This window comes from Diuraphis noxia, unplaced genomic scaffold (assembly GCF_037042655.1).
Source record: "Diuraphis noxia isolate RWA-SAM2 unplaced genomic scaffold, SU_Dnox_SAM2 contig0005, whole genome shotgun sequence".
Lineage (NCBI taxonomy): Eukaryota > Metazoa > Arthropoda > Insecta > Hemiptera > Aphididae > Diuraphis > Diuraphis noxia.
Window position 1 is genome coordinate 35057319 of NW_028301715.1, and position 26647 is coordinate 35083965.

The 26647-nt window shown below is 26.9% G+C and overlaps 1 protein-coding gene across 3 annotated transcripts in view; it reads right to left on the reverse strand.

Annotated features, from left to right (window-relative positions):
- Positions 1–26647, reverse strand: part of LOC107166710 (pancreatic triacylglycerol lipase-like) — a 39487-nt gene that overhangs the window by 3454 nt on the left and 9386 nt on the right. For all 3 annotated transcript variants that reach the window (XM_089228702.1, XM_089228703.1, XM_089228704.1), the window contains 2 exons: positions 22573–22705; positions 7755–7897 (listed from right to left, as the gene is read on the reverse strand). In XM_089228702.1, the coding sequence (XP_089084828.1) occupies positions 7755–7897; positions 22573–22705 (276 nt within the window). The remainder of the gene's footprint in view (positions 1–7754; positions 7898–22572; positions 22706–26647) is intronic.

Below are 26647 nucleotides of genomic sequence, written 5' to 3' on the forward strand. Positions count from 1 at the left end.
ATGGACCGATGGGTGTTCGGTGGTCAGTCAGTATGAAGTGTGTCAGTGGGAAGTGCGGAACGGGAATGCGCAAACACCAACATGTTTTGGTCGAGGGTACAGGTCTTGTGAGACCAAAACGGCGCGGCGGTTAATAGTTATGAGATTTTACATTTTTACTTTGTAGTGTTTTTTTTTCTTTTAGAAATTTGTTTCATCATATTAAATTATTATTATTATTGTTATGAAATTCCTTAATAAAAATGTTTGATTATACTGCAGGTAGACGACTTAGCGTCAGATTTAAGAATTAAATTTAATAAAATTCGAGAGCTGAACACACATAAAACATGTAATTTACAAAATATGATGATTTATCAGAAATAGACGCTTAATATTTAATTATTATTGAGTGTGATATTATCATATTATATAGGTATTTATGTGCAAGGCACGAGAGTATCAGTTTATAAATTAAAAGCAAGTTATTTTGTGTTTTAAAATTATATGATGGTAAAAAAAAAATTATAAGAGTAATAATTAATAGTTAATTTTATGAACCCTAAATCTAAATAATATAGTGTCAAGCACGTATCTAGATAGATCAAAAAAGCGGTCTTGTTCCCAAAGGTGTTGTTTATAAGCGTAATCGGGTGACATAACTCCCACTATCATGATTTGTAAAATAAAGGCCTTTAGTTCGTCCTATCTGTTATATCTATGTGTTATATTTATTAATTAAAATAATACCTAGTTCTTACTTTTTAAATAATATGTTAGATAAGTTTTTGAATAAAAGAAAAAGATTGTTAGAACACATTGTTATATACTGAATAATATAACTATAAGCCCACACCAAACACCAGTGACACCTATTTAACATTTACATAAACACACTGAATTATTAATATTAATATTAATTCGTTATTTAAATATTTATAACTGTTATCATTTTTAGCAATTATAAACCCATATTAAAAATATAAAATTAATGTTTAAAAAAACTAACCTAACCTGATGTTTTATAAATATATTTATATGTCAATTGTCAATGGTTCAGCATATAAATCAATAAGACATTAGTTTATTTCGATGTTATTATCATCAAGTTCCATTATATTATGAAATTATGTAAGTTTGAATATTGAATACTTAAAAATATCCATCCACGATCCAACCACAAAGTATTTAGGGACCTAGGTATAATGTATTAGTTTCATACTTTTACGTGTTCGTAATATTATTAAAATTATTAGACTTAAGCAACTACATTGATGAACATATAAATAAAGTTAATTTTAACTTATTAACTTAACTTACTAGTTCGCTATTTTAATGAACTTAACTTTAATTTAAGTTATATATAAATCATTTATATCTACTAACTTAAAATCAACTTCTACTTTTAGATTCTGAGCGGAGCGATGAATGTATTGATTTTACCATGATGTGTGTTTTTTTTTTTTTTTTTTTGTGTCTGTCATCACGTTTTGGGGCAGTAAAAATGCTTTGATTTTTGACTTCAGTACCTCGTTCGATCAGAAAGTGAATCTAGTTGGTACTTTGGGGGGTCAAAAGTAAAAAATTCTTAATACTTTTCTAAATAATTGAGAAAAACAAACTAAAAATTAAGGGAAAAACGGGAAATTTTACGCACACTCATTTTTCGACAAAATCGATTTTGGTTTTTGATGTAACTTTAAAACAAATGACCATAGATACATGAAATTTTCACCTAATGTTTATATAAGTATATTCTATCCACCATGCAATTTTCAAAAAATTTCGACTTAAGTTGAACTATTCATAGGCATGTCAAATTTTCGATCATTATTAATTTTTTTTAAATTAATATCGATAAAAATTTATTTGTTAGCCAGAAAAGCTTGAAAATTTAATACAAGGCTCTTAACATATTGTTAAAATATCAGTTGAAAAATGGAAGAAATTCATAGTCACAATATTTTTTATAAGCATTCAAGGTTTGAATTTTGACAAAATACGTAAAAATCACGAAAATTCACAAATTATTTTAAGCTAGAAATTCATAAAAAATTTTCTTTTTAAATCTAAGATTTAAAAATTTAATACAAGATTCCTTACAAGTTTTTCAATCTTTATCACAAATAAAAATTCCACAGGAAATTCAAATTAAATTTTTATGAGCATTTGAAATTTAAATTTTTACAACATTGGATTTTCACTTTTAGCGATTTCCTTATTTTGGTGTAACTCTAAAACAAATTACCGCAGATACTTGAAATTTTGACTGAATGTTTATATAGGCGTTTTATATATTTGATAAAATTTTCAAAATATTTAGATTGGTTTTGAGCTGTTTACTGATATTTTAATTTTTCAACTTTTTTAGTTTTTTTTTCTATAAATATCGATAAAAATTTATTTGTTCGGTAGAAAAGCTTGAAAATTTAATACAAGGTTTCTAACACATTGTAACAATAGAAGTTAAAAAATAAAAGAAATACATAGTCACAATTTTTTTTTATAAGCATTCAAAGTTTGAATTTTTACAACATATTATGTAAAAATCACGAAAATTCGTAAATTATTTTATGCTAGAAATTCATAAAAAATTTTCCTTTTATATCTAAGATTTGAAAATTTAATAAAAGGCTCATTATATATTTTTACAATAGCAATTGAAAAATAAAAGAAATATGTAGTCACAATTTTTTTTTTTAAGCATTCAAAGTTTGAATTTTTACAACATATTATGTAAAAATCACGAAAATTCGTAAATTATTTTATGCTAGAAATTCATAAAAAATTTTCTTTTTATATCTAAGATTTTAAAATTTAATACAAGGCTCATTATATATTTTTACAATAGCAATTGAAAAATAAAAGAAATATGTAGTCACAATTTTTTTTTTTAAGCATTCAAAGTTTGAATTTTTACAACATATTATGTAAAAATCACGAAAATTCGTAAATTATTTTATGCTAGAAATTCATAAAAATTTTTCTTTTTAAATCTAAGATTTGAAAATTTTTAATAATATTTTTAATATATCCTAGACAGATAAACCGTCTTCGCTCAGAATCGTTTTTTGTATACAATGATATAATATCATTGGATTCAAATTTAATTCCATCCATTACAGTAACCCACTTGTAACCTACTGTACAGCAGAGCGACATACACGACTTACCCGATTTTTTTAATATTACCAATTAAGTAAATTTTGAATTTTCGTTTTATCTAGGATATATTTTAGTCTAAAACATCGTCGATTTAAAATTCGTAGAATATCAGAAAACATTGTTGGAAGTTACCCGCTTTTTTTATACTTCATTTTTAAATGTTTGAGTTATTTATTTTTGAATTGTAAAGGCTAAACAATATAGTAAACACATTTAAACTAAAATTTAAATCAACCCAGACTCCAAAGTAAAATATAAATATTAAATAGAGTTATAAAATGATAGAGCCCTACAACAGTTTTTAAATTATATACATCATATTAATTTATGTATATATATCTGAATTTCGGAAATATGATGTACGTATTGGCTTTTAATTTCGGAGAGAGAAGAGAAGAGAAAAAAAAAATTAGATTTTGACGTATCAATAGCTGCAGCTACTGCAGGAATACGTGAGAGGTATATCACGATAGGCATAATAACAATATTGTCATAGGATTATGTCGATTTTGGCCGAGCAATGGTCACTGACTCCGAAATTTGACATCGGATCTATGAGAAACTAAAAATATGTGTTGTTACCTGTATATGTCATTGGAAATAATTGCGTTACGGCGTCGTTATACGTACAAGTAGGTACTACGTAGTCCACCTATCTATATGGGAGAAAAAAATCTCTATCGATATTTCGTATTTTCCATTTAAGAATAATGTATTTCGTCGTTCGAGGTCGTATATTATTATATATTATGTGTTACATGCTTATTGCGGTTTTCTTTTCTTTCTCTATATTTTTTTCCTCGGTGAAAATCGTGTTTGGTGATATTTCCAATTTAAGGGTTAACATATATATTACCTACTATACAAGCGATTTTCACTTATTTTAAAACCTTTTCAATGCATTTTTTTTATTAACTTAACTTATTAATTAAAGTTAAGTTAACAAAACTAACATAATTTATTTATTAAAAAAAAAATATTTAACCTAACTTAACTGAGTTAAAAAAAATCATTAACTTGCCCAGCCTTGCATATAACGATCAAAAGATTGCATAGGTAAAATAATAAAGAAGGTAGCTACTCTGCAATTTGTTGTGCAGTAAATATCGAGTGTATATGCATCTTGTCATTGATAAGTCATTGTAGTAGATTTGTTTGATTTGAATTCAGTGAAAAATCATTGCATACGAATAACGATCCTGAGATATATTTTATATATTAGATACCTGGTAGGTAGGTATAGGTATAAGGTATATTCGTATATTTATATTTTTAATTAAATTATTATTTTAAATACTAGGTACCTATTTAAAAACAAATTATTTAAATTAATAATTTGCTGATTATAATTTAAAAATATTTAAAAAAAAAAAGAAAGTTAAACTAGATATTTGGATAATAATCAAAATGGTAATGGTAAAGGTAAACAACAAGTAATTACTTAAATTATTCAAATCTACGACTAAATAACAAGTAGGTAGGTATTACATTTTTAAAAATACGAAACACATTATTTTCTAAATCCATAGATTAGACTCTAATTTTTAATGACGCCCAGTGACGAGTACCTATCCACCTATCCACATAATAACCAACAGGCGCCGAGGCCCCTGAAAACCCTCTCACCACGCTAATGATTCTAGTCATCAGAAAAGTCGCTTCTCTTGATACATTTAAATAAATGTAGGTAGGTATCCTAACCTTATTGTTTTTAAATTAAATTGATTTACACCCTGCAGTGATCACTGCTGTAGGTTTTGACTTCTGTTTCATTTTTATCAATAATTCTATTTACGGTAAACTGTGTTATTCTTTAAAAATAATCATTGTTTTGCACAGATAATTTTTTAAATTTTATCTGGAACGTATTTTTCACCATTGAGGTATTATTGATTAACTCATATAGGTGGGTATATGCTTTTATACTACTAATCTATATAGCCGTGGTTCGTAATTATTATAACCGGGATGTTAAGGTTTTAAACTTTTGACAATGAGAATGGTATTGAAAAACTGAAATATAAAATGTATGTACTATGTTTATTCTAAAGACATAAGTCTACTGTATAATATATATGGTACCGCGAAAAAATAACCCCGGAAATTTAGACCCCGAAAAAAAGAACCCCGAATAAATAACCCCGTGAAAAAATAACCACAGAAAAAATTACCCCAAATGAGATTTAGCAAATTAATCTAAATATTGGTGTTAATATGTCATTGTGTGAAAAAAATTAAAAAATGTTTAATATACCTATTACCTACATACAATTTTTATGTTCCCACAAATAACGTTATTTTTGGATTCAGTGATAAATTATTGATTACCTACGATAAAAACGATTCAGAGCACGATGCCAGTCTGTCTGTCATATCGATCAGATATATAATAACAAGGTACAGCGACAATGTGAAATAATATTATAATGGATAAGAAAGGTGCCTTTATCTTTAATGTTCTGATAGAAGCGGTAATTTATAAAATTTGTCAAGTCCTGTGAGTTCATTTCTCAGTATTTGGTACTACAGTGTGCTTTCGTATATTTAAATTTAATATTATATATTTCTCTGTGCTTTGTTTTAATTTATATTTAATAATAATATGGATATACTAGATATTTTTGAGAGCCAGAAGGGCAAAGAAAAGTTGGCATTTAAAAAGTATATGTATGTTGTACACACAGAGTGTTTAAATAGGTGAAAATGCTGCAAAAAAAATAGTCACAAATGTTTGAAAACTTCCCTGGATAAAAAATGTTTAATTAAAATTGATCATGAACATCATTGTATTACACATTTATGGTGAATATTTTTTATTTATATATTATTGACATTTCCATTCGTTTTTACCGTAATTGAAAAATTTGACAATTTATTTTAAATTATTATTATATTATTGAAATTGTATTGTATTACAAATAGGTAGGTGCCTGCAGGTACACCTTACAAATCAATTGTATTATAGAGTTATTTTTTCGGGGTTATTTTTTCCGGGGTTATTTATTAGGCAAATCAATATATACACGTCAGTATACAAAATTAACTGGTTATGATTTCGCGTTTTTATTCATTATTAAGATTGATTTTAAATACTAGAATTTATAATCAACGCCCAACGGTATTGCGTACATAGGTATCATATTTTTTAGTCGGGGAAATTATTTTTCTAATGTTGTAAGGTTTTCACCGAACAAGGTCTTCCCTTTAATCGTTTAATTTGCTTTTGCTGACAGCGTTGTACTAAAACATTATATCCGTTGTGCTGTGGTACAAGTAATAATGTATCATAATTATGATGATAAATGATAATGTACGTGGCTTTAATACGACATGTCAAGTGACTTAGTGAAATCTTGGTAAATACATAACTAGTATACCGAAACTTAAACACCAACTTAAAATATAAAGTCGAGCAAGTTGATAGAATTTGTTATAATTTGAAATTAAACGAATTTGTGTAAGTTGAATAAGAGTTGAAATTAAAACGCTATTAATATTATACAAACGAAAATTTTAGTTGGCTTTACTAAAGAAAATGTATATTGTGCCTAGTAATAATAATTATAGAATAATATTTTATGCATATCGGGTGACTATATTTACTAAAAAGTTTAAAAGAAGTAGGCAGACTGGTGGTGTTATAAAAAATATTATAAATGTTGTGGGTGGTGATTAAATAAATTATAATTGATTACTATGATATTATGTGATGTTGATGTATCTTGTTATTTTATAAACAGGTCAATGTTTTTGGATAAAATACTGCTTGTAACGGAGTTCAGATTAGTGGGTTATATATTAAGTAAATACAGGTTGACAGAAATACTATTACATCCATATATTAATATTAACCTAGTGTAAGTAAAAATTAGAAAAAATTATATTGTGCAACTTTAGAAAATTAATCAATCAAATAATTATAATTTTTTATATTTATGTAAGTATTTATATATTTTAAATATTTTAAATATTGTATAATTTGTTGGTTAATAATCAATGTTAATTTAAATTGTCGTGTGACTTGTATTTTGAATTTCTGTGTAGTTGCCAATTGGATAATATATTTTTTTACTTCAAAAAGCTAATATTTTATGTAACATAGTGTCTACAATGTATATATAAAACATTTTTATTTGTATTTATATATTTTAAGCAATATAGCTCAAGTATAGCTGATGTCTGATTGTATATTGAATTATTGATGTATTATAGTTATCTCAGGTTCGATCAGAAATTGGTAATGTAGGTAGATATGTATATTATCATTTTATATTTATTAATAATTTGTTTTAAGTACTCCAGTATGCTCTGCTCTTGATGCACGTTGTGTCTAATGGTACAAATATAAATTGTATTTATATGTTTTATTGATCTCTACCTATTATTAAATTATTTTCAACAATTATAGATTATTTGGGGCGTGGCCATGGGTGCATATTAATATCACATAATAGATTAATTTTTATCTTGGGGATTTTTTTTTTCGCTTTTTTATCGCAATACGTTATAATATAATAGTAGGTATTCTTGGATTGACATAAAAAAGTGCTTGCCGATCCCTGTGTACGAATAAATAGTAATGTATAATATAGTTCTAGTGTTACAGTTACCTGGTCTGAGCTCGGTGTTTGGTGAATAGTCCTTGTGACCCGTGTAACCGTGTATGATCAGCTTGATGGGTGCGTGCGTCACAAAAGGAGCTTCCAACAAGGTCTCCGACTTCATGAAGTCTAGAATATAGTTGTCCACGTTCCTATGGGTACATATTACATGTATATATTATATACTATGTGTAGTGGTATGTATAGCGAGAGCAAGAGAAAAAAAAACAAACGTCTAAATAAAAGACTAGTATAATAATTATTTTTTCGTTTTGTTTAACTATTTTACTACGCAGCCCTTAGGATACACACACACATATAAACTTAGGTACACGATTATCATGAATACAATAATTATTATTCCGTCTTTTTTCGCCGCCGCTTGTTGTCTAATTAAAATCGTCAACGGTCCACAGGACGTGTGTATATATATATGTATATAAACGCATAATACACGTACGACGCATACAAATGTGCATATAATAACACACACACACACACACACACACACACACACACACACACACACACACACACACACACACACACACACACACACACACACATATATATATATATATGGTCTGCAGGTATTTTAATTATCCACGGGGCTTTTGTTTGCCCACCCAGCTCATGTCCTTCTATGTAGGTAGTTTCTCTTCTGCCCTTTACTATAATAATAATATGTGGTCGTTAGACTGTTTGAGGTTATAATGTTGTGCTTGTGTCGAGTGATGTATATTGTGTCTAAACAGCTGCAAAACTACACAATATTACTATCCGTCGACGAAAATATATATATAAATTCGGCAAGTATAGGTACAGCAAAATATTGAAGTTGAAATTTATAAATATTAATCGTGCACCTACCTATATAAAAAAAAATAATTGTTAGGCTATTATAATTTTTCTGGACCCCCATAAACCAGCTATTATGGAGTGATGGTTTGTGCGATGGATGACCGAACTCAAATACATCATATTCTCCATGCCAGTCGTATACTAAATTTTTTCCATTAGAATCTGGTATACACACTTTGGCATTTCCCTGTGCAACTGCATAGGTATATTATTATGGTTTGGTAGTCCAAAATTATTTTTTATGTACTCATGAACATTTTCAGTTTTTCCTTAAATTGTAATTAATTATTGTTAATGACGATTTCTCTGGACTTGTTCAACCCCAAGTGCTACGAAATGATGTCTTACATGATGACCATTCGCAAATATTCAGATACTCTACGTCTACATGGAAAAGTGATGTCTTACTTGATGATCATTTGTAAATATTCAGATGCCAGTCGTATATTTAAACTCTGGCCGATACTATCAATAAACGATAACCGTAATATGTTTCGGATTTTTTTTATTTCGTCGTTTTTGGTGTTTTCCCATGTGACGTAGGTATGCATATATTACCATGTTCGATACGCAAGTCTAAAATAATTTCTAATGTACGAGTGGGAAATCCATAACCTCGTCAGAGTTTTCTAGTTCTATAATAATATGTACTACAATGAACATATATATACATCGTATTATACACAATATTATATGCATACACGGCACTATGGTCTATGGCAGTAGGTACAATACGTCTCAGTTGACAAGTCTCGCTCGTTAGCTATCCGCCCCCTTGTCACTGTTACCATCTGAAGTATGTGTAAGCAATGTTCAACGGATCGTGATTTACCCGTCTGAGAACTCTTCAAATTCTCAAGGATGTATATACATATATATGTTTAATACGCATGTATATGTTTATGGCACGTACATTTCTAGCTATAATATTATTAAGGTAGATAGGTAAACACTATACACATATAAATAATAATGTCTTAGTTAAAGACGCAGTTTCAATAAAAAAAAAAACTAAGGGTGCTTAAGCTACGCATTTTTTCATTTTAGTTTTTTTTTTGCGAGAAGTTTTTTTGATACATATAAGCACGAACGTTATTTGAGGGCGCTAATTTTAAAATTGGGAGTGCTAATACCCCCTAAGCCACCCTTATTTGCGCCTATGGTCTTAGTGTCTATTTTAAAATATTTCCCCTCAATATTTTACATCGATTGTTCAATTGAGCGTTTACATTTCAAGATCAATATTCTTATTTCGACTTTGGGAATAAATCTCATTTCTACAGTTCATTTTTACCGATTTTTATCTTTAGATCGGCTCTAATAGATTAGGTATTAATTAACAAATTATTGTACTCCTCTGCAGGTAAATTTATGTCGATTGGTAACTTTAAAATCGTGTAGTATTGATCCATTCAATATATCTATCACTGAAAGTTAACGGCTTAATATTATTCTATCATAAATTAAGTAAATTAAATCATATTGTAATGCTTATATTTTTTATTTAATCTATTGTACCTATATCAAAATAATAAAAATAATAATAATATAAATAGGTATTACGTACCTACCTACCTCTATATTATCTTTAGCTGCGATATTCCTAATTATTGATATTGATTTACCTGAATATTTATTTTATTCTACTTGTTCACATTGAAACTGTCATTTTATATAAATAATTTTATATTGGAATATTTTCCAATATAGATTATTATTATTATTGTAGTATAAACTTGTGGTGTTTTCGAATTGTAATTTTTTGGATGTAAATTATTATTTTAATACTAAATATCTATAGGCTATATTTATGGCATAGACTTTTCATAAGTTTGGAAAAAATTTGAGTGGGCCTTCCATAATATTATTCTGAATGGATTTCAGATTTCATAAAAACATTGTGGCTAGGTAATCCACATTTCAATATATTTGAAATTTACAACCAAACTAGTATAAAATATTCTAATACGTGCACTAACCGATAGTAACGCAACATATCCATATCGTAATCCTTATAAATATGACCAACCTAAAACCATGTTGGTTATTTTATGCATGGTACCTTTATCCAACATATAATAATGTGCACGATGCAATAATGAATTATTACGGTTACGATCCGGTTATCCGTACGTGGGTTAGTAGGTACGCCTGTTGTTAAACAATATTATTTCACCGGTATTGATCGTTTAATATTATATTATTTTAACTTATGATTGGAACTTTTTAGATTTTGTTATGCGTTATTCACCTTGTTTTCGAATTGTTAACCAAAAGCAAAATGTATTGTCTAGTGCAGTATTCGGCCCGCGAATGCATTTTAACCGGCTCGCAGACTGAGATAAAAAGCCAATAATTTAATTATATTTTCATTAGTTTTAGTTAAATAATTAATAAGTGTGTATTTTTTTATTTAGAAATAAAATATTTTTGGCCAACCGGCATATTATAATAAATATTATGTACTTTGAATTTTTATGGCCCGTGAGAATTTTCCGAATTCTTAATGTGGATCGCGGAAAATATTAATTGGTGGCTCCTGGTTTAGTGTAAATATAGAAAACTATGGAAAACAGTCCACTTTTTAGCGACGTACACGAATCTAAAGAACACTTATGATCCAGATTTTCCAAAGCTGGGCATTAACAAGTTAAAAAGTTAAAGTTAAGTTACAAAGCTAATTTTATCTTAACTTTTTAACTTAACTAGTTACTTTTTGATATTCATTAACTTATTAAATTTATTTTTTAATTGACTTGAAATTAACGAGTTGATTTTTATTTTACGGAAGAAGTTATGTTAATTTTTACATTTCACTATTTCAGTCAATTTCATTTTTATGTCAAAAATATTTACCGTATATACAGTGTATACATCAGAAAATATTTTATAATAATAGATTTTATATTATTAAATTAATTATGATATCAAGTAACAATAATAATATAGTCCCTTTATGACTATATGGCATTATGGCTATACCTATATGGGTATATTATTGTTATCAACGAGTGACGACTAAAGTCGTCATTTCAGGAAAAATTCCAACAAGTCTAGAAATAAACAAAAACCAATTCATTATTTTTAGGTATTTATGACTTATTAGTTATTATAATATTATATATATTATGTAACTACTGTTCTTTTCTTAGAAATGAAAAGTTCAATGAAATACAATAATATACTGTATAAAGTATAAACATTTGTTCTATAGTTATAGTCCAAAAATTAGTTTTGGGTTTCAGGGTTTGTAAAATAATAAAGTATGTGAAAAAAAATTAACTTCTAACTTAACTGAGTTAACCTATAATTAAATTAACTTTTAACTTTAAACTTTTTGTTAATAGCTCATATTAACTTAACTGAGTTAAAAAAAATCATCAACTTGCTCAGCCTTGAGATTTTCTAAGCTTGAAACATTGTTCATTCACACGACTCCTGTTTTTAATAAGTGAAAACTTGTGAATATAACAAAAAATAAAACACTATTATTTAGAAAAATTAAGACATTACCTGCTGCAACTGATTGTAGAAGATTAATACCTATTTATAATTAGGTAATATTATAATTTTATAGAGTATAGATATTAAATTTTTTCAAATATGACGTATGTTTATTTATTTTTATCAGTTTGCCATTCAATATATATATTATATATACATATGTATATATATATTGCTATCAATTTATATTGATATATTAAAATCTTTTGATAAAAAAAAAAAAAAATAAATGATTGATGTATACAATAACTTTCAGCAAGCTTGAAATGTTTGAATTTCGAACCATTTTGAAATATTTACTGGTACCTATAATAAATTATTTATTTTAATACTAAAATTATTTGTTGGAATTTTAGTGAAAAATAAACTTTTAACACAAACTATTAGAATATAAAACTTAATAAGTGATATTTTAATACCTGTGTATTTACAATACAAAATCTATAATTTTAGTAATAAAATGCCGCACGATTCCTTTATACTTTACTGAACGCATTATAGTCTTAGAATACTAGTTTGAACAATTATGCACGTGTATCGTTTAAAATATTTTAAGTGATCTATTGTATGAGAATATGAACTATTTGCAGTATTAAACAATTTTATTTACTTATCGACAAAAGTTGGTATTAACACTCTACACACGTAATATAAAATAAGTAAATTTAAGAGCAGAGAAGAATACAAAGTACACACACATAACGTGACAAGACGTGTGAGCATATAGAAACCGTCCAATACCTTCAGATTAATATTTGGAGATTATGGCATAACAATTTTACTATTGTATTATTAATATTACCATAGTATGTGGGATCGATTTTGGACGTGCTAAGTAAGGGTGTCTGGGGATTGAATGAGTTTAGGTAATATTTTGAACATTTAAAGTGATATTTTAAATAAATATTTATAATTAATAGCTCCGAAGTTGGAATGAGGATTTTTATTTGGTTTTGGTATAGGTACAGCCATTTTGGAAATTTAATGGACCTATACCAAAATCTAAAGCTCTTACCATATTTTCTTAGATTTCTGTTTACCTAATTTTACCTAATTTTAATTATTTTCTGTGTTTCAAAAAGTTTAAATTCCTAAAGTCCTATAATAATCACATATTTTGAATGTACAGTGGTCGTCGCTTATTATGATCACGGTTTATTTTAATATTTTAATGCTTATTATGATCACGGTTTATTTTATTTTAATGTTATCAATAGTCTGTTTATATTGAAAAGTATAAGTACGGGCCGAATGTATACTTAAATGTGTTATGTATAAATTATGCAATTTATCGTAATCAATACGTCACATAATGTTATCAGAAAATTAATTGAAAATCTATGAAAATATACCTACTCCATCAAATTTTACTGAAGAAGGTATTGTACTTTATCGCAAATAAAACCTGGAAACATTGAAAACGAAGAAACTGAACTCGAGTCACAAACAGATACCGAAAAACTTCCAAGTTCTTTTGAAATGAGAGAGGCCCTAGTGTCCTACGAATATTACGAAGACGGAAGAGGAGTGCAACAACAATTATCAACATTTTGAATAACAATTACCTACCAAGGTACCTACCTATATAAATATGAACATTTATCAATGATATTTTAACGGTGAAAATAAAACTGACATCAATTAAAAAATACTATGTTCAAGTTAGTAGTAGTTAATATTTATTTTATTTTTTTAACAGTTTTAAATTTTGTTTACCTACATGATATTATATACTTTAATTACTAATCAGTAATAATAAATTAAATAATTATACTTCTTAATAACAATATTTTATTATTTTTTCAACTTTCGTGTAGAGTTATCAATCGGATTATGTTATCAGTTATGTCCCGTACAAAAGTGATTACATTAACCGGCGACCACTGCATTATTTGAGTTTACTGTCCACAACTAAAATGTTTACTATATTTTGTGTAACTATACTTTAATCTATAAAATGTAATAATATAAATGTTATACAATAAATAATAACACATTTAGCGTGCTAAAAAAACATACCTAAAATAGCACACAATTATTATTTAATTGGGATTTAAATTTCATTATAGATTAAACTTGTGGAATTAATTTAATAACTATCGCCACTGTAATCATTATTATAAACAATAACAAAACTTAAATTTACAGGTCTCTCGGGAAATTATAAAGAGGGTTTGAGAGGGATAAAAGAAAATATTCTCTTTAGTCCACGAACACCCATAGTTTCTACTAAGAAATTATTGGGTAAGCATTAACACATATTAAACTATAGATACTGTTTATACTATGGTCAGAAAATAATATTTGTATCTAAGTAACTTAAATTTACTTAAATTTTTAGTATATTTAGAATATTATAGCACTCGTACTTAGAATTATTTTTATTACTTGTTGTATTCATTTAGCTGTTATAATTTTATTTACAACCAACCCGAGTTCATTTAATTTTAATTAAATAAAATATAATTATCAAAATAAATAATAAACCATTGTTAATAAATAATAACATATTGTGATATTAAAGAGAGTAGTATTTTAAACGTGCATCATTCAATAAGTAGCTTTCCTAGAAAAAGAATAATATTATAAGGATAATTTTTCTTTTCTTCTTCTAATTGTATTTTAATAATATTAACAATTGTCTTCCTTCTTGTTTTTTTATCTTTTTCGAATGATAGTTATCATAGTATAACCCATATATATATTTATTGTTTTTAATTACAAAATATAACTTAAAAAAATCGTTTTAATAGTTCAGGTACTAACTATTATTTTTTAAAGTCAAAGTTGGTGAAATTTCAAACTGCAAACTACGAATAAAATAAAAATATAATATATAAAAAAAAAACAAAAGACTCGCTTATAGGTAAATACTAAAAATATAATTAGTTATTAATTTATTATATAACATACTATGTATACCATAAATAGAATGTACAAATAAAGTATAAATTGCTGACTTACTGAAGATATAATTCTGATTCACATTAAAAAATAATAATATACGTGAATTTATTTTATCAAAATAAAATATTTTAAACGTTTAATATTATTATTAAATGCGATATAATGTAATATCTCATTGTATATAATGGAAATTTGGTAAAATTCTAATTAATCATTGCAGAGAACATAATATATTATATCATATTATATTAGTGCACTGTTTTAGTGTTTTATTATACGTGTGAGCCACTGTACGGTTTTACTAATCATACTACTATGTATGTATTATATTAATATGTTAGTATTTTGTGACATTGCCACGGGGTACGCATACAAGTAGTGAGATAGATTTCAAGTGTTGTACTTACGTATTTGAACTATATGGCAAAATTGTTGAAAAGCAAAGTGTGTCTAACGAATGGTTGAATATGTTAGTTGCGAATATTGCATACTATAATGTAGTTTAATATTTGTATGTTTTCTCTCTATTTAACTTTGATATTAAAATAGTAGGTAGATACTTACAAGAATGCTTTAATATCCAGTATCATTCAGTATCTATGTTGTACGTAGGTACTTATTTGGCCATGTACCTATTATAAATTTGTATTCAATCTGTAAATTCTGGTAAAATAGTTATTGGTTATCCGATATATTTACATTTATTTAATGTCTACTACGTCTACTACATGATATTAATTGTTTCCACTTTTAGTATAAATAATAAATATTAGTATAATATAATAATATCACTATATTCATTGAAGAACGGCTATAATTGTCCATGTTCTATTTTTAGGCGTGGGAACCCAAACATTTTAATACTCCCTCTCTCAATACAGGTCCCCTCATTTTTTTATAACTTATTTATTCAAATTTTAATTTTTTAGAATTTTTAAATATACCTAAAGACAATATTTTTAAATAATTATATTTTATACGCTGATGTGGCTTGTGCTAATAAATACGAACTTATTTTTAAATGAGAACTACTCTTTTTATACTGTAGTTTATTGTCAATTTGTTGTTTTTTTTGTTTTTCCAAATCTAAATCAAAATTCAATCGTGTAATTTCTAAGTTATTAAACTTAATCTATAAAGAATTACAAAGTTTCTAATAAAGGACGCCTATTATGTAGAGTATAGGACCTCTATAATTTTCTCAAATTGTTAAATTGTTATAAATAAATACCAATAACCTTGTTGGCTAATATTTACTATAATTTTTAAATTATTATTATATTCATATCTTTTAAATCAGCTATCGTAGATTTTTATTCTTTGTACCTAATTAAAATTTAACAACTCACAATTTACTCGTTAGAATTTTGATTTAAATCAAAAATTTAACATTAAAAAATAAACCACTCCTTTACAATATATTATAAGTTATAACAAAAAAAAGGTGGTTTTAGTTTGAATATAAACAATTTTCCTTGCCACACACAAATTCTTAAATTGCATTAAAAATTAAGAATCCATTCGAAAACATGGTCCTTATATAAGTATACTTCAAAGTTCTAAAAAACGGAATTTTAACAAATTCGTTACTCAAGGAAAAGGGAAAGTAAAAATTAGGACATTAGGTACATGGTAAATCACTTTGATACATGGCAGTTAAAAAATGTTTAATATAATATTTTATAAATTGACGATCAAGAAGTTTTCATAAGCTCAATCGCATAATAATCCTTTAGAATTAATTGGTTTAGTTTATAACATAAAATTAAAGTAGATATCCTGCATGGCTGCATTTTCACACGGCAAGGCGTTTTTGTTTTTGAACAATAATTCAAGTTTCAACTAAACATTGTAATGTCATTCCTTAGTAGCATCGATCTTAATAGTTGTTAATCTTACAATGTCACCGTTTCTACCTTAGGTTTTTATAAGTTTTGTGCAGTGGTAAAGGATATAAAAGCACAGGGCTCTTTTTCTTTCTTCCTAAAATTAGTAAAATTGTATTAGGTCAACCATGTCATTCAATTAGTTTTAAACGCATGTAAGTATTTGCAATGTTTTTGCAACCTATTAGAGTGTTGAATGTATAGTTGTACAATATATTGTTTAACTGAAAATAATTGTTGTAATGTAATTGATGGAATATCGAATTCTAACCAGCAACTTTTAAATTACGATTCAAGAAAATTTTTAAAGTTATATCAAATTAGTTTTAAATTTTAATTGCTGTTAATTTATATTTAATACATAGGTAATCGAAAGTTTATTTAAATTAAGAATAACGTTTTTACAGCCTTTTAAATTGAACGGGCTCAAATAACTTAAGTAGATTACATTTTAATAGTGTGGGTAAGCGGTAAGCTTAAGTTTTTAGTTGAGAATTTATAGTTTAAGTATGTGCCTACATATACATGATAAAATGATTATAATGTACCTATACTATATTATTTTCATTATAAGTTTATTAATCTCTAATATTGTAATTGTAGTTGTATTTAATATAGGTATTGTAATTTTTACTTAATCTTAATGCGTCTTAATTTTAATAATAATAAACTAGATCTATATAAATAATAAAATAAATAATAATGTAGTGTAAGAATGGACTATGGAGTGAAATTCAAATAAAACAATAATTTTCACTTTTATTCTATTTCTTAGATGTTAAACGAAAAATTGTCATAGCCAGCATAATTAGCGACACGATACAGATTTGAATGAAAAATCCTTTATCAGTAATATAATATAAATTTGTATAATCAACTTACGTTCAATTACCATAATCATATATTACTCAATTATAACACTAGGTATCTATAATCAACATGATGAATCCACGTTCAATTAAAATCAGGGTTGGGTTTATCACTCACATAGGGCGGGGGGTTAATTGATGATTGATGTTGAGGCTCAAGAATTTACGTAGTTGTATTTTAAATCTATATACAATTTTAGTTAACATAATATGCTTTTACTAATATGTAAATCTTTTTTGTTTTTTTTTATATGTATTTGTTTCACAGTGACAACATATTTTAAATAGTTATATTGCTATCAATTAAAGTAATTTTATTAAAGTAGGTAATAGCAAAAATGAACCGTTTATTTAAAAAAATATTTATATTACTTTATTAATTCCAAGTTTCTTTTTTTAACTTTTGAAAATCGTTTAATGATATTATTATTTCTGTCGAGATCATATTCCTCAATGAAGTTACTTTATAATAATTATTTATAGGTTTATTTTTTTTTTTTTTTTATTAATTGTTTGTGGCATCAACTGCATGGTTATTAGCCGGCGTTACAAATAGGTGTATTATTATACTAGTCTTCGAAAAATAAATAGCTTACCTCTAGGGTGGGGGGGGGGGTCTAATGCCCCCATAGCCTTCCCTTTAAACCTACCACTGATTAAAATATAGGTAGAGCAACTACTCTATTTATTGTTGGGGCGTCATCTTCTAAAACTAAATGAATAGTGTAAGTTTCTTTAAGCTATAATTATCTGTTTTTGATCTGGAATACATTTGAAAGGAATCAATTCAATAACTGATACCTTATAACTATGTTTATATACGAGTACCTAAATTATATATAGATTGTTTTGATTATCAATAAATAGATATTGTGGTTTTAATTGTAAGTAGGTATATAAACACTAAATCAAAAATACGCTTACAACTTATGAAATATGTATTAGATCAAAATAAAATATATCCATTGCTCCACACAGAACCTAAAAAAATTACACAAATAATGCACTAAAATATTTTACACATTTTATCCTGAGAAGTTGTATAATTGTTTATTTATTAAGAAGTTTCAATAAATAAATAAGTAAAAAATAATATAACGAGATGAAAATATGCAGAATAGAATGGTTTCTTATTTATATGATTATGTTCTTTACTCAATTTCGGAAAAATTACGTTCAAGACTTCGGGTAAAAATTGTGTCGTATACACTTACATTGAAGTTATTATTGAAGGAGACCCGTCATCGTTTGTAAAGTTCCAGTGTCTGCTTCCTGCACTTGACCCGGAATAAAATCTACGTAAGTTCCTTTCGTTCGAAAGGAAAGTTGTTTTATGGAGTGAAAAACCCACTTCCAGCAGAGAAAAAAATGCGAGAAAAAGGGAGAGAATAAAACGAAGAAAGGGATCATTGAGAGCGGTTCATTTCCCTAACACGACGAGAAACCCGTGGCTACGTTTATCTTTGACAAATCATGTACGTACGAGGAGAACGGAATTGAAGAGAAACAAAAAAAAGGGGTAAGCGGCATGCTCTTGGATTTATTTGTCACTTTGTGTTTATTCCTCTTTCGACTCTCTATATATTACTGCGTTCTCTTTCTATGGCATATTATTCAGAGAGCGTACAACAACACTCACCAATATGTGCGGCCTGTAGCTATATCTACGTATAATAACAAAAACGTTCTAACCTGTGAGTACATAAGCATAAACCTGGTTAGTTTAGTCGGGGACGGGCAAGCGGGTAGTAAAATTTATATGGAAATTGATATGGATAAAGACGGCCAGTGGAAGTTGGTTTATACGTGTAACACATCATTAATTCGATTCAAATGATGGTTTTTTTTTTGTCTGTATTTGGTTGGAGAATTTCATCCACACGTGAATACTAACACAAAGAAGTACTAACAGTATTATAATATACAATTTGTCATATAACCGCGTATGTTTTTGAGTTTTTGGTTTTCATATTATAGTTTTAAAAATTGAAATGATATCTTTTTTTCGTTACTCTGTATCTATGTTTATTACCATTTACTAGCTCGGTTAGATAAACAAAATCGTAATACAATGCAAGTATATATGTATTCAGTCATCACGATATGCTCTAATATAGCACTTTAAATGTTATATTTTCAATCATTTCATTTAGATACTATTTATAGTTTTAGTTAATAATAACTGACAACCTATAGGTAATATTGTGTAAATGCTATAAAATTATAATTTTTAAAATCCAAATATTAGTTTTAAACTTTTCATTACATGTTATGACAATATCGATAATTTCTTAACCTCATGAATACCAAAACAATTTTCTTGGTTATTGGAGATGAATGTACTATTTCACTATATTATAACAGTATCTAATAGAAAATCGTTATATAAAAATAAACGGTTGTCGAAAGTTATTCTTTAGACTTAACGCGCGAACCGTGTAAATATAATTTTATGAATTAGGTATATTTAAAATATAAATAATAATCAGCTGCAGTATTATGCGTATGTTATTGGGCAATGCATTTCTAAAACTACACTTCATAAAAAAGATCGATTTTAGTATTTAAATATGCACAGGGTCCGATGAAGTATCAGACTTGGATCTAGAAATTCAAAATGGGGAGGAGATGTACTAAATTTTTTCGAATCGATAAACATTTACATCGAATATACATACATACATTTTTAGTATTTTACATATTTAACTAAATTTATAACCCGTTATAAAATAAAATTATAATACAAATATTTAGTAGGTATTTATAATATTATTATTAAAATTAAAATCAAAGAATCCATTTTAAATAGTTGTTAAGTTTTTATAAAAACTTTACAGCAATTTAATAACAAATTATTAAATTATATTGTTATTAGATATGAAAAACAAGCCCAATGTTTACTTCTAACATCTTATTGAATTATTTATTTTGAGACAATGTAAGTTAAATCAAATGTTATGTTATAATTTGGAAATTGTTCTCCCTCCCTTCCCGTGGATCCACGCCTATGAAAAATATTGGTGTAGTGAGGTCGTGTGTGAGCGTGTTGCTAGCAATTCATAAACTGATTCACTATTTTACTCGTCTACGTGGTGCAGTTCTCTGAAATCGACAATATTGAGTGATTTTACGGGAGAAAAGTTGTGTAGGTAGTATACGACATACGTAAGATTCCTACGTCGACAAAGATAGAAGTAGCGAACAGGAAAACCAATTTCGGGATATTTTTTTCTTTTAACGAGACATCTGTTAAGCCCAACATACATAATGTATACATCATTATTCGTTTGTGTTTCATTGCGTATTGTATCAGCTGTATATTATTATGTGATGGCGGTGTATAAATTACCAAATAGCCAACAATGTATAGTAATAATATATTATATTTATATATAGGTATCATTAACAAATGTACATTATGGAAATGTTTTTTTTCATCAATTAGACGGATATGAATTAGAATGTGGTGGTCCATTATTGAAACAAAAAATGAATGAATAAATAAAAATAATTACCTACATATACAAACACTTATAAATATTTGTATTATATTTATTAAAATATTTGTTTTTAATGTATGGTAATGGTAGGTAGGTATTTTTATTCGTCACAAGATGTAGGTGATAAGTAATAACATATTATATATGCTCAGAGCCTGATTTAGAATTTTAAGGCCCCGGAATAATAAAAAATTGGTCTATTATTGTAAATTGTAAATTAAATTATAATTGATGAATTATAATTTATTGATGAATATCATTGATCAGTTGATCAATATATTATGTTTATACTATATCATATTTTTTTAATCATTCAAAACAAATGTATTTATCACTAAGTATGGATGTATATACGATGCATATCAACTAATATAAGTGTCTAATATTTTTTTTATGTTTCTGTAGTATATTACAACCTCTCTACAGTGTAAAGTAAATAGAAAACTCAGATTTTTAGTAGAAAATTGTTTTTTATTTATTATTGTAGTGAAAATTAATAGCTTCGCCAAACCACTATGATAACGAAAATTCTATGGTATGAGTTCCGTGTACTTGATGTCGTAAATCAAAATGAATTATTTCCGTAAAAAAGCAAAAAGGGTAGAGATTAGAAAGTGGGAGGTAGAATTTTTTTTACAGACTACTTTTATTTTAGAGTATTTCCTGTACTTATTTAAAATAAATTATAAAATTCTACGATTAAAATCGTATATTTTAAATGCTTTCACGGGTTAACGAAATATAATAAATTCATTAGATTTAAAATTAAATTAAATATAAGGGAAATATTATATGATTTTATTTCTTTTTATTTATTTAAATCTGCTTAGTTAATTTGAAGAACTCTCCTATAATAGGTACCTATGTATGTTTATTTATAATATGTAAGTAATTAATGAAGGCTAATACTACATTTTAACAAAAAAAAACATACACCATTGTAAACATCGTTATTTATGCTAATGGACATTTAAATTAAATTAATTAAATAACATTAAAATAAAATACAATATTTAAAATTCATTCATTTTTATCTGATTGTCAAGATTTTAATCTTGAAAGCAAAAGTATAACAATTTTATTTTTAACTGAAAACATATTATAGTGTTTTAATACTAAACCAATATGTGTAGGTACACATTTGAACACTTAGATGTAGATAGTATTGTAATTTTCACATGGTAAATAATTTAAATATTACATTTAATTTTATAAGATAAATATAATTTAATTCAATTTGTGTCTCATTTGTAAAAACACAATAATATTATCGTATGTGAGTTACATAATTTAATTTTACCTTGTATATAAGTGAAATGTTATATTTGGATTTGGACATTTTGATGGTGGTTCTATACAACTTTCAAACATTTTGAACCCTGGCAAATCTCTTAAATCACCTCTGCTTGATACTAGGCAACTCAGAATCCATACTGAAACATAAATATTAGATATTCTTAAATAGTTAGAAATATATATGACTTATAACATGGGTAATATTTAAAACCACTAGACTGTGACCAAGTAGACTGATTTTTTATGTCGTGGTTAAAATATAATAAACGAAATAGTGGTGGTATAATGAAGAAAAGTATCTTTTTCACTATTATCTATATATATGGATGATGTGCTGTAATTTATTTCTAAATTAGTTACATAATGCATTTTAGGTATCGACATCAACAAAACATCACATCCTTATCCTTAATAATTTACTTGTTAATAAATTATAATATTGAATTACGAGTATAATGTATTTATTTATTTGTTCATTGTTATTTTTATATTTGATGCATAATACTAAATATTTATAGTATGTACAAAATGTTCAGTGGTTTGAGATAGATCAAAGTGATAAAGCCATCATTCTATTTTTATATCTACTTTAAATTTTAAACAAAAGTATTGGACACAATGTGTAAGTATAAGGTAAAATAGTTATTAATAATCTCATTTTATCTAATTTTAACTCGAAACACGACAGCGTGACTACTGACTACCAATTAATGTGACAAAAAAAATATTGGAGGATTATAAAACACATTCTTTTTTTTTAGAAACATTATACATTATAAATGATTAAATATTTTTAATAATTAATTTTTTTCATTAACTAATGATTTTTAAATTATTAAACTGCTAAATATAAAAATTAATTATGATAATGAAGATTTTTGACATAATATGTTATATTAATTTTGTCTTTGCCGCGCTCATATGCTTATTATATTGTAATCTTATTTGCTTGATAAATGAATAAAAACATAAAATAATATTGAAAAAAATTCTTAGTTTATTTGAAATAGCTCAATGATTTAATTACTCACAATGAATAGTTATTTTAACACATACTTAGTTGCTATTGTGTATAAAAAACAACTTATAATTCACAATTAAATTTTACTTCGTGATTTTATATTTTATTTTTAAATGTTAAAAGAAATATTTTAAAATTATAATTTATAAACATACTTCTGAGTTCCATACGTGTATAATATGTCTATATTATTTGCCCATAAATTTATATGGTATTGTTTATTTAAGACGTATATTATAATGTATGTAAGAACTATATAGGTACCCGCCTACCATTAACTATTACTCAATTATATAATTTGATATGTAAATGTAAGAGTTATGTAAGAGTTATGTATAGCTTCTGTTTTAGTTTACGAACATAGGTACCTATGTATACTTTTAATTACTATAGTTTTTAGTCTTAAACGTTTTAAAAGTCAAATATTTTTAGTGAAATACTTAAGAATTTAAGTTTATCTGAAACTATGATGGTGAAAATTTATTTGAAGAAAAAGTTTTAAAAAGGTGTTATTTGTAAGGGTATAACATTATTACACTATAATTATTTTGAGTTAGTTAAATAATTGCGTAGATGCATTTGGTATAATTATATTTTAATGGTGAAATTACTGAAATTATAATATAATATGTACTACACAGTACACACTTTTTGCCTTTTGGTATAAAACTATTGTGGTTAAGATTATTGAAGAATAGAATTGTATCGACGTATCTTAATATATTTATTAGTTCTTAATGTTATTTGAATATATGGTTGTAATAATAATAACAAATATAATATAAACAATATAAAAAAATCATCACAATATATGATTCAAGGTATCTATGTAAAGCAGCTTTTTTCAGTCCATCTATAATTGTAAACGTATGCTTAAGATATTGAATCAGAGTAAACTCATAAGAATATGACATGGTGGCGATTCAATCAAATTGTTACGAAAATGAGTATTCAAATCAAGATGAATATTATTGTTTAATACTGTTAAATACTAGAAATATAAATGGTATACCAAACCTAACTAAAATTTATAATATTATAGAACGTTCTAACGTTCTGCCTTCACTATTTTGGAAACAAATTTTGATTTTGATGTTTTTCCCTATCTACCGATTTTGTCCCACATGTGCTTGTTAAAAAACGTACTTTACCCCAATCCCCCCAACTTGATTTTTGCAATTTTTTTGCGCCAGTAATTAGTGCTCAATTTCTGCCAATTCCTGCCGCAAACCCCGGAATTTCTGCCCAAAAACCGGACCCGTAAAAATTAAAAAAACTATATGTGTGGCGGGGGAAACATTTCTCCAACCCCCCAAGGACAGGATTCGACTTTTTTAGTTTTTTCCAACGCCAATATTTAGTGCTTAATTCCTACCAATTCCTGCTCAGAAAGCGCCCCCGTAAAAATAAAAAAAAAATATGTGTGACGAATTTTCCCCGGGTGGGGCTGGAGTAACGTTACCCCAGCCCCACCAGGAGAAAATTCGACTTTCCGGGAAAACCGTTAGAGCAGGAATTCCGGGGTTTGCGGCAGGAATTGGCAGGAATTGAGCACTAATTACTGGCGCAAAAAAATTGCAAAAATCAAATTGGGGGGGGGGGCTGGGGTAACGTACGTTGTTAAAATGCTATGAACTAAATATATTATATAACGATTTATTGTTGGGGTGCTATAAAAGACCTGAGTATATAATAACAACCTAGCTATTGCAGTCGACGAAACTATTATTCATAGCCTCAACACAAAATCAATGGTTATCTACACATCACTAATATTTATAATGACACCGTTTAATAAATTTGTGTATGTGCGTGCATAGGCGCCAAGTACATGGGTGCTCGGGTGCTCGAGCACCCATTGAAAATATTCATTGGGTGCGGAGCACCCAATATATAATTAAAATAGGTAAACCGTTATCACCACGATATCATTATTTTTCCCGGTATTTTCATAAGATACTTTCACAATAACAAAAAGTCGTAAGTTGTAAGCTCGTAAATCTTTTTGTTTTATGTTCCTCGTCAACTCGTCAATTTTGTAAAAGTGACAAAGGTCTTGCTGTGTAGGTACCTACTGTGTATTCGACGATTTAATTAAATAGTAATTAATAATTATGAAGCGTCAAAATACGTTATTATCTTTTTTCATTAGAACAATTTGTAATCGGCAAAGACAGATATATTACCGATGTCATTGAATTTTATGGAAGTGATTTTAACCGAGATAAATTGATATTACATCGAGATATGTTCTTAGATATTGCAAAATCTAGAGAAGTCTCTATAAAAAGTTTACAAGACGCCGTAAATTTAATGAAATCTGAAAATTTGTGTGTTATGTTATCAGAATTTTCCAAGCTCCTACAAATTGCTTTAATTATTCCAGTATCATCCTGCACTGCAGAAAGGTCTTTCTCAGCATTAAGGAGGTTGAAGACATTTTTGAGATCAACAATGACACAAAATCGTCTCAATGATATAGCTATTCTTCATGTCCATCGAAATGAAGATGTGGATATTGAAAAAGTCGCTAATACTTTTATAAATAAAGCCAAAGTTCGTCAAAACACATTTGAATTGTAATGTAAAATATTTGTATATTAATTGTTTAAGCTTATAATATTATAATATGTGTTACTAAAAACTTTTATTTCATTATAATATACTCAGTATTCATTAAAAATTGTCTTATATTATATTGTAAATATGTTTTGTTACCAGTTTGTAGAAAATTTAGTAAACGGAGTGAGGGGGAAAAGCTACTCACAAATACTTGACATCAGTGGCACGTACAGGACTTTTTTTCTGGGAGATGGGGGTGGGTACAACCCATTACTCCCTCCCCGCCAATGCTTGCGCCATTGTTGTTTTACATTGGTAAGAGCACCCAATAGCTTTTTGAAAACCTGGCGCCTATGTGTGCGTGTATTTGTTTTTTCCGCCTCTATTATAAATACCTCCGAAAAATGCAGTATAATATTCACACCACTGCATTCTCGTGTACACGCTCCTGCGACATCCACGGTAATCGGTGGTAACCTATGCATGTATACTATTA